The sequence below is a fragment of the Carcharodon carcharias genome, chromosome 4 (assembly GCF_017639515.1).
Source record: "Carcharodon carcharias isolate sCarCar2 chromosome 4, sCarCar2.pri, whole genome shotgun sequence".
NCBI classification, from domain to species: Eukaryota; Metazoa; Chordata; class Chondrichthyes; order Lamniformes; family Lamnidae; genus Carcharodon; species Carcharodon carcharias.
Window position 1 is genome coordinate 151,806,800 of NC_054470.1, and position 13,688 is coordinate 151,820,487.

The 13,688-nt window shown below is 43.3% G+C and overlaps 1 protein-coding gene across 3 annotated transcripts in view; it reads left to right on the top strand.

Annotated features, from left to right (window-relative positions):
- Positions 1 to 13,688, top strand: part of LOC121276712 (xanthine dehydrogenase-like) — a 182,550-nt gene that overhangs the window by 38,067 nt on the left and 130,795 nt on the right. For all 3 annotated transcript variants that reach the window (XM_041185259.1, XM_041185261.1, XM_041185260.1), the window contains 2 exons: positions 3,455 to 3,624; positions 8,641 to 8,810. In XM_041185259.1, coding sequence (XP_041041193.1) covers positions 3,455 to 3,624; positions 8,641 to 8,810 — 340 coding nt within the window. The remainder of the gene's footprint in view (positions 1 to 3,454; positions 3,625 to 8,640; positions 8,811 to 13,688) is intronic.

Genomic DNA, 13,688 nt, shown 5'->3' on the forward strand with positions numbered 1-13,688 from the left:
GATAAGAAAATGGCAGATGAACTGAACAGATAGTTGGCATCTGTCTTCATGGTTGAGGACGCAAATTACATTTCAGAAATAATTGTGAGTCAAGGGGTGAAAGGGAGGGAGGAACTTAAAACTACTGAATTCACCAGGGAATGGGTACTGAGAACGTTATTAGAACTAAAAGCTGACAAGTCCTCAGGTTCTGATGGACTTCATCCTAGGGTCCTAAATGAAGTAGCTACTGAGATATTAGATGCATTGGCTTTAATTTTCCAAAATTCTTTAGATCTGGAAAGGTCCTATCAGATTAGAAAATAGCAAATGTGACTCCTCTATTCAAGAAAGAAGGGAGACAGAAAACAAGAAAGTTAATATCTGTCATAGGGAAAATGCTGGAATCTATTATTAAGGAGGTTACATCAGGGCACTTAGAAAATCTCAATGAAATTAGATAGAGTCAACATGATTTGTTAAAATGGAAAGCATGTTTGACTCATTTGAGGTTGTAGCAAGCAATACTACTAATAAAGGGGAATCTGTGAATGTTAACAAGGCGCCTCATCGAAGTAAGAGCTTATGGTATAGGGGGTAACCTTTTAGCATGGTGATTGATTAGCTAACAGGAAACAGAGAGTAGGCATAAATGGGTCATTTTCAGGTTGGCAAGACAAACAAGTAGAGTGCCACAGGGATCAGTGCTGAGGCCCCAACTATATACAAACTATATTAATGGTTTAGATGAAGGAAACAAATGTATAATTGCTAAATTTGCTGATGCCACAAAGATAGGTAGTTGTGCAGAGGACATAATAGGTCAGCAAAGAGATATAGGCAGGTTAAATGAATGGGCAAAAATTTGGCAGATGGAGTATAATGTGGGATAATGTCAGTTTGTCAACTTTGGCAGGAAGAATGGAAAAGCAGCAGAACTATGAGGTACAGAGGGATCTTGTACCCTGGTACATGAATCACACAAAGTTAGTATGCAGGCACAGCAAGTGATTAGGAATGCAAATAGAATGTTGTTTGAAGTGTGTCACAGATGCGCAGTGGGTCCCAGGGATGGTAAATCAGGTGGGCAACTTTATTCCAAATCTAGCCACCACCACAGAATTTTTAAGGGGTTTCCCATATGATATCACTGGTTTGGTTGAGCAGGCGGAGAAATAGCAGATGGAATTCAATCCGGAAAAGTGTGAGGTAATGCATTTGGGGAGGGAAAACAAAGCAAGGGAATATTCAATAAACGGGAAGTTATTGAGAGAGGTTGAGGAAGTGAGAAACCTTGAAGGTGGCAGAGCAGGTGGACAAGGTGATCAAGAAAACATGTGGAATGCTTTCCTTTATTGGGTGAGGTATTGAATACAAAAGCAGGGATGTAATGATGGAACTGTGCAAAATGCTGGTTAGGCCACAGCTGGAACTTTGCGTACGGTTCTGGCCACCATATTACAGGAAGGACATTATTGCTCTGGAAAGAGTGCAGAGGAGATTTGGAGATTTGCAAGAATGTTGCCAGGGATTGAAAATTGTGGCTATGAGGAAAGATTGTACAGGCTAGGATGTTTTCCTTAGGACTGGTGAGGCTAAGGGGGTGACCTAATTGAGGTGTACAAATTATGAGGGGCCTGGATAGGGTAGACAGGAAAGACTTGTTTCCCCTAGCTGAGGTCAATTACCAGGGGGCATAGATTTAAGGTGATTGGTAGAAGGATTAGAGGGGACATGAGGAAAACCTTTTTCACCCAGAGGGTGGTGGGCGTCTGGAATTCACTGCCTAAGTCAGTGCTTGAGGCTGAACTGCTCTACTCATTTAAAAGGTACCTGGATCTGTATCTGAAGTGCTGTATCCTGCAAGGCTACAGCCCAGGTGATGGAAAGTGTGATAAAAATGAGCGGCTAGTTTCTTTTTTCTCTTTTTGGCCAGCGCAGACAAGATGGGCTGAATGACCTCTTTCTGCACCATAACTTCTCTATGGTTCTATTGCAAAGGGAATAGAATATAAAAGTAGGGATGTTTTGCTACAATTGTACAGGACATTGGTGAGACAACATCTGGAGTATTGTGTATAGTTTGGCATCCTTATTTAAGAAAGGACATAATTGCATTAGATGCAGGTCAGAGAAGGTTCACTTGACTAATCCCTGGCGATGGGGGGGATTATGATATGGTGAAAGGTTGGACAGGTTGGGCCTGTATTGATTGGAGTTTAGAAGAATGAGAGCTGATCTTACTGAAACATAAGATTCTGAGGGGACTTGACAGAGTGAATGCTGAAAGGATGTTTCTCTTCTTGGAGAGGCCAGAACTAGGGGACACGGTTTAAAAATAAGGGGTCTCCCATTTAAGGTGGAGGTGAGGAGAATTTTTTCCTCAGAGTGTTATGAGTCTGTGGATATCTGATCCCTAGAGAGCAGTAGAATCTAGATCATTGAATGTATTTTAAGGAGATGTAGATGTATTCTTGATTAACAAGGGAATCAAAGGGTTTTGGGGTTAGGCAGGATAGTGGTGTTGAAGTCACAATAAGATTAGCAATGACCTTATTGAATGGTGGAGCAGGCTCAAAAGGCCAAGTGGCTTACTCCTGCTCCTAAAACATATGTTTGTGTGTTCATATGTAAGCCTGTGATGAGTAACTCACCTGCTAATTCCACACAGACTTTCCACCATTTATAAGGCACAAGTCAGGAGTGTGATGGAATACTCCCTACTTGGAATGTGGCTCCAACAACAGTCAAGAAGCTCATCAAGATCCATAACGCTAAGATAAAAGCAAAAAACTGCTGATGCTGGAAATATGAAATAAAAACAGAAAATTCTGGGAAACCTCGACAGATCTGGCAGCAGCCCACTTGATAAACACCCTATCCACCACCTAAAACATTAATTCCCTCCATCACTGGCACACAATGGTGCACAGTGTATACACAATGTGCACTGCACCAACTCATCAAACTTCCTTTTATGTTTTAAAACCTTCTAAACCTCTACCACCTAGAAGAACAAGGGCAACAGATGCATGGGAACACCACCTTCCAGTTCCACTCCAAGCCATGCATCATCCTTGCTTGGAACTATATCACCACTTCTTCACAGTTGCTGGGTCAAAACCTGGAATTCCTTTCTTACATGAAATAGGCTGCACTGCATCAAGAAGGCGGCTCACCACCACCTCCTCAAGGGCAACTAGGGATGGGCAATGCTAGTGATGCCCGTGAATGAATGAAAAAGGCACCTTGTGTGCATTTTAGATGCCAGCATTGACCAGTTGGAATGAATGGCTTGCTTCTGTGCTTTTGAGTCTGTAAAACACTGGTTACTAGTTACAGTTGAATTTAAATGGTATATGGTTACATAAAGCTAAAAGCTCAATACCGTCTGCTGTAATTTCATTAAAGTTTAACAAGTTTTCTTTTCACAGTTCTGACATATAGTGTATATTTCCTAAATATTTCAAAATAGTGTCAAAAGATGACCCACGGACACCGCTGGCTCCATACTTGCACTTCATGCTGCAACTTTGTGGAACAAAGACCATGTGTTTTGAATGTAGCTGTGGCATTTGTGCTGTGCTGCTTGAATACGATGACCCGGAGAACCTTGGAAATAGGATCACCAAACCAATTAATTCAGTAAGACTATGACTGTCAATTTTTTAATTCAGTGTGTATCTGTTTAGATGATAATGTTGTCATTGATGTTGCATTTAATTTGTTTTTCTCACACTTCAGTTGTGCGGCTTTCAATTGCACTACCCCACACAGGATCAGTTTGGCTGTATGCAGAACTCAGGGTTACATTTTCATTCTAGTGTTGGGAACCTGACATGGGGGCTTGTTCTGGTCCTGACCCCACATGGCATGTTCCATACATGCCCACCGGCATTTTTAAATGTTCAATCAATTATATGCCAGGTAGGGATGGTGAGTGGGCTCCTGTCACCGGAGGGCCAATGGGAGACCCTCTAGTACTCACAGATTGGTAGCCCCAACATCCAAGATTACTGATCTGAAGATGAAGACAGAGAGGGAGAATGCCAGGCAGCTGCCTGGGCATGATCCAGGAGGGGCAACAGCTCCATGGGATGGTCAGCAGCCACAGCTGTGACTTGGCAGCCATTGCAGGTGTGGGACGACTCCTTCATATGGCCTCTTTCCCCCTCCCACCTGAGCCCACACACTTTGACCTGGTGGTGGTCCAGGCCAATGTGAGCTGTCCACATTTCCAAATGGAAATCCCAGCCGTTGTGGAAATGAGGCCTTAATATAGGCCCCTTAATTAAATCAATTTCCAGTCAATTGACTATCTTTTGCCTGCTGGTGGGCAGCAGATCTGACCCCAACCTGGCCTCTTTGAAAATGGCTCAAGGTTAGGATCGTGACGAGAAAACTTGACAACAGTCAGTGATGCCAAATTGCGGGCTAGCCCACTTCCAATCAGGACCTCGATCTCAACTGAAAATCCTGACCCGATGACCTTCATTGCTTCAAGCATTAATCTACTTATTTTTAGTCACATAGTTAGTCAGGCAAGTTATCAACTTGGTGTGATAGAAAATTGTAATGGTGATAAATGAGATATATTGATATTAACTAGTTACAATCTGTACAAATGTTTCTATGCATAATCAGAGCTCATGGTGTCAGGGGTAACATATTAGCATGGTTAGAGTATGGTTATCTAACACGAAACAGACAGTAGACATAAATACATCATTTTCAGGTTGGCATTATTCGATGAATGCAGTGCCAAAGGGATTAGTGCTGGCACCTCAACTAATTACAATTTAAGTCAATGACTTGGATGAAGGGACTGAATATACGATTGCTAAATTTGCTGATGACATAAAGATAGATAGGAAAATAAGTTGTAAAGATGACGTAAGGAGCCTGTAAAGGGATTTAGTTAGGTTGAATGAGTGGGCAAAAATTTGACAGATCGAGTAAAATGTAGAAAAGTGTGAGCTTGTCCAGGAAGAGTAGAAAATGGAGACAGACTGCAGAACTATGAGACACAGAGGTCCTCTGGATGTCCTGATACGTGAATCACAGAAGTTGGTATTCAGGTACAGCAAAACAAATGGATTGTTGTCATTTATTGCAAAGGGATTGGAATATAAAAGTTTTGCTATAGTTGTACAGGACATTGGTAAGACCTGGAGTACTGTATACAGTTTTGGTATTCTTATTTGAGAAAGGACATAATTTCATTAGAAGCAGTTCAAAGTTGTTTTACTCAACTCATCACTGGGGTGAAGGGGTTATCTTATGAGGAAGGGTTGGACAGGCTGGGCCTGTATCCATTGGAGTTTAGAAGAATGAGAGGCAATCTTATTAAAATATGTAAGATCCTGAGGGGACTTGACAGAGTGGATGCTGAAAGGATATTTCCCCTTGTGGGAGAGACCAGAACTAGGGGACACAGTTTAAAAATAAGGGGTCTCCCATTTAACATGGAATTGGACCTGGTTTTTAAAGAGTCATGGCTCATGGCCTCTCAGAGCAGTTGTGAATCCTATTCAGCATGAGGGGACCTTTTAAAAGGTAAGTTCAAAAGGCCCTACTCATGCCTCCCATGCCAAGGTATGTCCCCACCCACTGCCATATCCCCTCATGCCCTCTATGCCAAGCTCTGCCCTTCCACCCACCCCATCTGGTCCCTCATGCCCCCTATGCCAAGCTATGACACTTCCATGCCCATTGACCATTAAACTGTATAGAACCAAGGAACCCTGTAGTGACATCCTCTTGATTTTGTTTTCTGTGTTGTTTTGTGTTTGTTGAAATAGTGAATCATGGTAACAAAGGAATCATGGAATCACAGTAGATCATGGTATCACTCGAATCATAGGAATCACAGTAAATCATGTTAACATGTTAACATTGCCTTCATAGGAAGGCAAATGGCATGTTGGTCTTTATTACAAGGGAATTGAAGTACAGGAGTAAATAAATCTTGCTAGGGTTGAAGAGGTTTTGATGAGACCATAAGTGGAGTACTGTATGCAGTTTTGGTCTCCACATTTAAGGAAAGATATAATTGCATTGGAGGTGGTACAGCAAAGGTTCAATAAATTGGTCCCTGGGTTATGGGAGTTGTCCTATGATGAAAGGCTGAGCAAATTGGGTCTATTTTCTCTGGAGCTTAGAAGAATGAGAGGCGATCTCATTGAAACCTACAAAATTTTGAAGGGGTTTGAGTAGAGGCTGAGAGATTGTTTCCTCTGTTCGGGAAATCTGAAATGCAGGGGCACAGTCTCAGGATAAGGGGCCGATCATTTAGGACTGAGATGAGGGGAAATTACTTCACTCTAAGGGTTGTGAATCTCTGGAATTCTCTCCCCAGAGGGCTGTGCATGCTCCATCGTTGAATATATTTCAGTCTGGGATAGACAGGTTTTTGTCTCTCAGGGAATCAAGGTATATGGGGAATGGGCAGGGAGGCAGAATTAAAACCGAAGATCAGCCACGATCATATTGAATGGTGAAACAGCCTCAATGGCAGCATGGTCTACTTCTGCTTCTATTTCTTGCGTTCTTGCGTAACCTAATCTGAGGTACTTGCTGTTGCAATTGCTGTGGCCATCAAGTGTGAAATACCTATTTTAGAAGATGTATGATCCCCCGGTGATCTTGTGACTTAATTGTTTGTGTTCATTCAGCTCTAGCACGATAGGGGTCAGTAATTCCACCAAACCAATTCCTTAAATGAGTGTCATTTCCATACATTCAGCAAATTATACAGTGTGTTGTAGAAAAGTAGCATGAAGGCTGTGCTCAAATTGCCCAAAATGACATGCCTGCTTTCCTGAGGTTGGGATTAAGGCATGTCATTGGGTAGAGAAGAGGGAAGACCTATGAGTGAGTGATAGAAAAGCAAAATACTGCAGATACTGGAAATCTGAAATGTATACAGAAAATGCTGGAAATACTCAGCAGGTCTGGCAGCATCTGTGGAGCGGGAAAAGAGGAAAACTTTTCAGATCAATGACTTTGTGTCAGAATGTCAGAAATCCTAACAATAGTTCATGGATCTTAAGCATTGGCCTGGATTTTCACTGAGTCGTGTTGATTTGGGAGCCCTTTAAAAGTGGCAGGCAGGTCCTGTTCCAGGCTTCCTGACCTCATTCCTGGGCTGTGCGATTTTCAGGAGTGCTTTCTGGCGGAAGCCATCCACCCCTCATGCTCCCCCTGCCAGGCTCTGCCTTTCACCCATCTCCTATGTCCCTTAATATCCTTTATACAAAGCTCTGTCCTTCCACCCACCCCCTCTGTCCCCTCATGCTCCTTGTGCCAAGTGCTGGCATTTCAATTCTCATTAACCCACTGTACACTTTCTACAACCGATGTTCAACACAGTGTAAAGTTGGATGTGTCAAAAAAAACTTCGAAAAAATTGAATCCTTTGATTACTATACTTGTAAAAAAAATGTCTGGACAAGCTATTAAAAGTGTTGATCATCCAGGGCCTTTGAAATTTAAAAAAAACACAAGCCTCAATTACTTGAAACCATTTCCTTGTATCAACAAACATTGTGAAATTGACTGCAGAAATCAGACAACCTGAGCTGTCAAGCAAACAATGGGACACAGGTATTCTCAGATGTTGAGCTCTCAGCCAAGCATACATAATGAGGTCAGACATCTATTAGAATAACACTTGCTCCCCAGAGGAAACATTGTTTGATTGACAGATCAGGCTGTCTGATCTTTGAGGTCAATTTCACAAAGTTTGTTGACTTAAGTAAGTGGTTTCAGATGTTTGTGGCTTGTGGTTTTTGAAACTTCAAAGGGTCTGGATGATTGATACTTTTACCAGCTTGCCATCCAGACCTTTTTTTCCATAGGAGAAAATGATTAATGGATTACATATTTTCAGAGCTTTTCTTTAGACATTGCATTGTAGTGCTCATTGATTGTAGAAAGTGTACAATGGGTCAATGGGCATGGAAGTGCCAGACCTTTGCATAAGGGGCATGAGCAGACATGGGGGTGGGTGGAAGAGCAGAGCCGGCCATGGGGGCATGAGGAGTTGGGTGGTGGGCATGAGCTGGCATGATGAAGCATGGGAAGTGTGTGAAGGGTGAAGGGATTGTGAAGGGTGTGGGATGGAGAACTTTTGTGTTTTTTTTTACTGGGACAAATTCCCATGATATCAAGGTGGGCCTTGGCACCTGGAAGCCCCTGTGACTGCCTCTGCACTCCTTCTCAGGTTGGCTACAGCCCATACACAGCCCCCAGCAATGAAGATCCTGCCTTGGTTGGGCATTTTCTGCTGAGGTGGGTGGGCCGAACTGGCAATTTTCCTGACTGCCCCTACCCACCTCACCGATGAAAATCCAGGCCCTGGCTCTGTTTCTCTCTTCACTTTTTTCTGTGAAGTGAGTATTTCCCACATTTTCTGCTTTTTATTGCAACAAGTGATTGATGCTGAAACTAAGTTGCCTTAGTATACATTCCTCATCTCAAATCTTAAATTCATCAAAAAACTATATTAGGTAGCCCTAAATACTACTTTGAAAGCTTTCAGGTCTGATATTGATTTATATATTTTGCGTACTTTATGTATAGCAGCACAATAATGCAAACTAAATATTAAATCTTGAGATCTCTAAAGGGCATATTGTTCTATACTTTTGAATTTTGCAGTGTTTGTTTCCAATTGGATCTCTCCTGTCATTGAAGAACCACCAAGTGACAACAATAGAGGCCCTGGGGTCTGTAAAGAAAGGTTTACACCCCATACAAAAGCGACTGGCTGATTACAATGGAAGTCAGTGTGGATTCTGCAGCCCAGGCTTTGTCATACAGATGTATGGGTAAGTACAGAAAGCAGTCTATGTTGGACATCAACCCAAATATTGTCAATGTTTAAATGTAAATTCAATTGCCTCTTGCGAAAAATAAGAGTATTCCTGGGAAAACTGATTTTTTGTTCTCCATGCACATTGTCACACCAAAACAAAACTTTTGGAAATTATGCCTTCTTATTATATTAACTGTGTGAAAATAAAACTAGTAACTGAAATAATACATTCTAAACACGTGGGCCCTGGAGGCCAATAATTCTGAAACTTCTGGAGGATTGCACCTGCTGGTGACCTCTGCTGCTGGAGGGCTGGATAAAAACAGCACTGAGGTTGATATAAGATTTTGTAAAAAAAAAGGCTGCTAATACTTTGATTTCAGTGCAATAGTTATGTAACAGTAACCATTGATGTGTAAGAAACCAAGCAAAGCAGAGTGACAACTGGAAGTTTTCCTGTTTAGTTCAAATGTGTTATAACCGATCTGACCAATTGCCGTTGATCAAATTGTGTGTTCATTTTTGGTCAAGGGAGCAAAAGAGAAATATTCAAGTTCAGAAAATTTTGCAGAGAAGGCAATTGGACTCATTCTCCATTTCAGAGGGTTGAGTTTTTGTAACATGCCTGTTAAGGATATCAGTATGGCATCACTAGAAATGTGTCATGTGATTTTTTAAACTCATTCATTGGATGTGGGCTTTGCTGGCTGGGCCAACATTTATTGCCCATCCCTAGTTGCCCTTGAGAAGGTGGTGGTGAACTGCTTTCTTGAATCGCTGCAGTCCATGTGGCCTAGGTAGACCCGCAGTGCTGTTAGGAAGGGAGTTCCAGGATTTTGACCCAGTGACAGTGAAGGAACGGCCATATATTTCCAAGTCAGGATGGTGAGTGATTTGGAGGGAAACTTCCAGGTGGTGGTGTTTCCATCTATCTGCTGCCCTTGTCCTTCTAGATGGTAGCGGTTGTGGGTTTGGAAAGTGCTGTGGAAGGAGCCTTAATGAATTCCTGCAGTGCATCTTGTAGATGGTAAACACTGCTGCCACTGTTCATCGATAGTAGAGGGATGTTTGTGGATGTGGTGCCAATCAAGAGGGCTGCTTTGTCCTGGACAGTGTCGTTCTTGAGTGTTGGAGGAGCAGCACTCATCTAGACAAGTGGGGAGTACTCCGTCACATTCCTGGTTTGTGCCTTGTGGATGATGGACTGGCTCTGGAGAGTCAAGAGGTGAGTTACTCGTCGTAGGTTTCCTAGTCTCTGACCTGCTCTTGTAGCCACAGTATTTATATGGCTGGTCCATTCAGTTTATGGGCAATAGAAACCCCCAGGATGTAGATAATGGGACATTCAGTGATGTGAATGCCATTGAATATCAAGGTTAGATTCTCTCTTATATAAAAGCAAAATACTGTGGATGCTGGAAATCTGAAAAAAAAAACAAAATGCTGGAAAAACTCAGTAGGTCTAACAGCATCAGTGGAGAAAAAAAAAGAGTTAACGTTTTGAGTCTGTATGACCCTTCTTCAGAGCTAAAGAGAAGTAAAAATGTGATGAAATTTCTAGTGTTTAAGGGGAGTGGAGCCGGTGAAGCTGGATAGGAGGCCAGCGATAGGTGGAGGCAAAGATGTCATGAACAAAAGGACAAAGGGGTGTTAATAGTAGTGGTACTGGCTAAAGGAGATGCTGAATGTGGTAATAGCAGGACAAGGGGAAGCACTCTGGATAGAACAACATGAACAAGTGACAGATGGCCCTTGTGGGGGTGGGGTAGGGGGTGGGGATGGTGGTGGAAAAAAAAGATTGAAAATAGGATAAAAGGTGGGGATAAAACAATGAATAAAAATGAAAATAAATAAAAATAAGTGGATAAAAAATAAAAATGAAAAAATTTAAGTTAAAAACTGAACATCAGTATTGAAAAAAGGGGATAAAAAAGGGGTGAGGATGGAGGAAAGAGCTCATGATCTGAAGTTGTTGAACTCAATGCTAAGTCTGGAAGGCTCTAATGTGCTTAATCGGAAGATGAGTGCTGTTCCTCCAGTTTGCGTTGGGCTTCACTGGAACATTGCAGCAGGACAAGGACGGACATGTGGGCATGAGAGTAGGATGGGGTGTTGAAGCGGCAGGAAGATCTGGGTCTTACTTGCGGACAGACTGAAGGTGTTCTGCAAAGTGGTCACCCAGTCTGCGTTTGGTGTCTCCAATGTAGAGGAGACCATACTGGGAGCAGCGAATGCAGTAGAGCAAATTGAGGGAAGTGCAAGTGAAGCGCTGCTTTGCCTGAAAGGAGTGTTTGGACCCTTGGACAGTGAAGACGGAGGAGGTAAAGGGGCAGGTGTTGCACCTTCTGCGATTGCATGGGAAGGTGCCGTGGGAGGGAGATGAGGTGTTGGGGTTGATGGAGGAGTGGTCCCAACGGAATGCCAATGGGGGAGGGGGGTGAAGGGAAGATGTGTTTGGTGGTGCCACCATGCTGAAGTTGGCAGAAATGATCCTTTGAATACAGAGGCTGGTGGGGTGAAAAGTGAGGACAAGGGGGACCCTATCATGGCTCTAGGAGGGAGAGGAAGGTGTGAGGGCAGAGGCACAGGAGATGGGTTGGACACAGTTGAGGGCCCTGTCACTCACTGTGGGTAGGAAACTTCGGTTAAGAAAGAAGGAAGACATGTCAGAAGCGTCGTTTTAGAAAGTGGCATAATCAGAACAGATGCGATGGAGGCGAAGGAACTGAGAGAATAGGGTGGAGTCCTTACAAGAAGCAGGATGTGAGGAGTTGTAGTCGAAGCAGCTGTGGGAGTTGGTGGGCTTGTAATGAATATTTGTGGATAGTCTACCACCAGAAATTGAGACCGAGAGGTCAAGGAATGGAAGGGAAGTGTCAGAGATGGACCATGTGAAGGTGATGGAGGGGTGGAAATTGGAAGGAAAATTGATAAATGTTTCTAGATCCAGATGAGAGCATGAAGCGGCATCAAAACAGTCATTGATGTACCGAAAAGAGAGTTGTGGGAAGAGGCCTGAGTAGGATTGGAACAAGGAGTGTTCCACATACCCCATAAAGAGACAGGCATAACTGGGGCCCATAACCAAACCTTTTATTTGGAGGAATTCACAGAATAACAGAATCTCACAGTGCAGAAGAGGCCCTTCGGTCCATCGAGTCTGCAGCGACACATGAGAAAAACCTGATCTACCTACCTAATCCCATTTACCAGCACTTGGCCCATAGCCTTGAATGTCATGACGTGCCAAGTGCTCATCCAGGTACTTTTTAAAGGACGTGAGGCAACCCGCCTCCACCACCCTCCCAGGCCGTGCATTCCAGACCGTCACCACCCTCTGGGTAAAAAAGTTTTTCCTCATATCCGCCCCAAACCTCCTGCTCCTCATCTTGAACTTATGTCCCCTTGTGACTGACCCTTCAACTAAGGGAAACAGCTGCTCCCTATTCACCCTGTCCATGCCTCTCATAATCTTGTACACCTCGATCAGGTCGCCCCTCAGTCTTCTCTGCTCCAACAAAAACAACCCTAGTCTATCCAACCTCTCTTCATAACTTAAATGTTTCATCCCAGGCAACATCCTGGTGAATCTCCTCTGCAATCTCTCCAGTGCAATCACATCCTTCCTATATTGTGGTGACCAGAACTGCACATAATACTCCAGCTGTGGCCACACCAAGGTTCTATACAACTCCAACATGACCTCCCTGCTTTTGTAATCTATGCCTCGATTGTTAAAGGCAAGTGTCTCATATGCGTTTTTCACCATCCCACTAATATACCCCTCTGCCTTCAGAGATCTCTGGACACACACGCCAAGGTCCCTTTGTTCCTCAGAACTTCCTAGTGCCGTGCCGTTCATTGAATACTTCCTTGTCAAATTACTCGTTCCAAAGTGTATCACCTCATACTTTTCAGGGTTAAATTCCATCTGCCACTTATCTGTCCATTTGACCATCCCATCTATATCTTCCTGTAGCCCAAGACCACTCAACCTCACTATTAACCACCCAGCCAATCTTTGTGTCATCTGCAAACTTACTAATCCTACCCTTCACATAGTCATCTATGTCATTTATATAAATGACAAATAATAGGGGACCCAGCACAGATCCCTGTGGTACGCCACTGGACACTGGCTTCCAGTCACTAAAGCATCCTTCTGTCATCACCCTCTGTTTCCTACAACTAAGCCAATTTTGGATCCACCTTATCAAATTACCCTGTATCCCATGTGCATTTGCCTTCTTTATAAGTCTTCCATGTGGGACCTTGTCAAAGGCTTTGCTGAAATCCATATAAACTACATCAACTGCACTACCCTCATCTACACACCTGGTCACCCCCTCAAAAAATCCAATCAAATTTGTTAGGCATGTCCTCCCTCTGACAAAGCCATGCTGACTATTCCTGATCAAAACTTGCCTCTCCAAGTGGAGATAGATTCTCTCCAGAATTTTCTCCAATAGTTTCCCTATCACTGACGTGAGACTCACTGGCCTGTAGTTCCCTGGCTTATCTCTATAACCCTTCTTAAATAGCGGAACCACATTAGCTGTTTTCCAGTCCTCTGGCACCTGTGGCCAGAGAGGAATTAAAAATTTGGGTCAGAGCCCCTGTAATCTTCTCCCTTGCCTTCCTCAGCAGTCTGGGACACAAATCATTCGGACCTGGAGGTTTGACCACTTTTAAGCCTGCCAACACCTTCAATGACTTGTCACTCCCTTTATCAATTTGCTTAAGAACCTCACAGTCTCTCTCCCCGAGTTTGATCCTTCATCCTCATTCTTTTGGGTGAAGATGGATGTGAAGTATTCATTCAACACTAGCAATGTCATCTGGCTCCACCCATAGGTTGTCCCCTTGGTCCCTTATGGGCCCTACTCTTTCC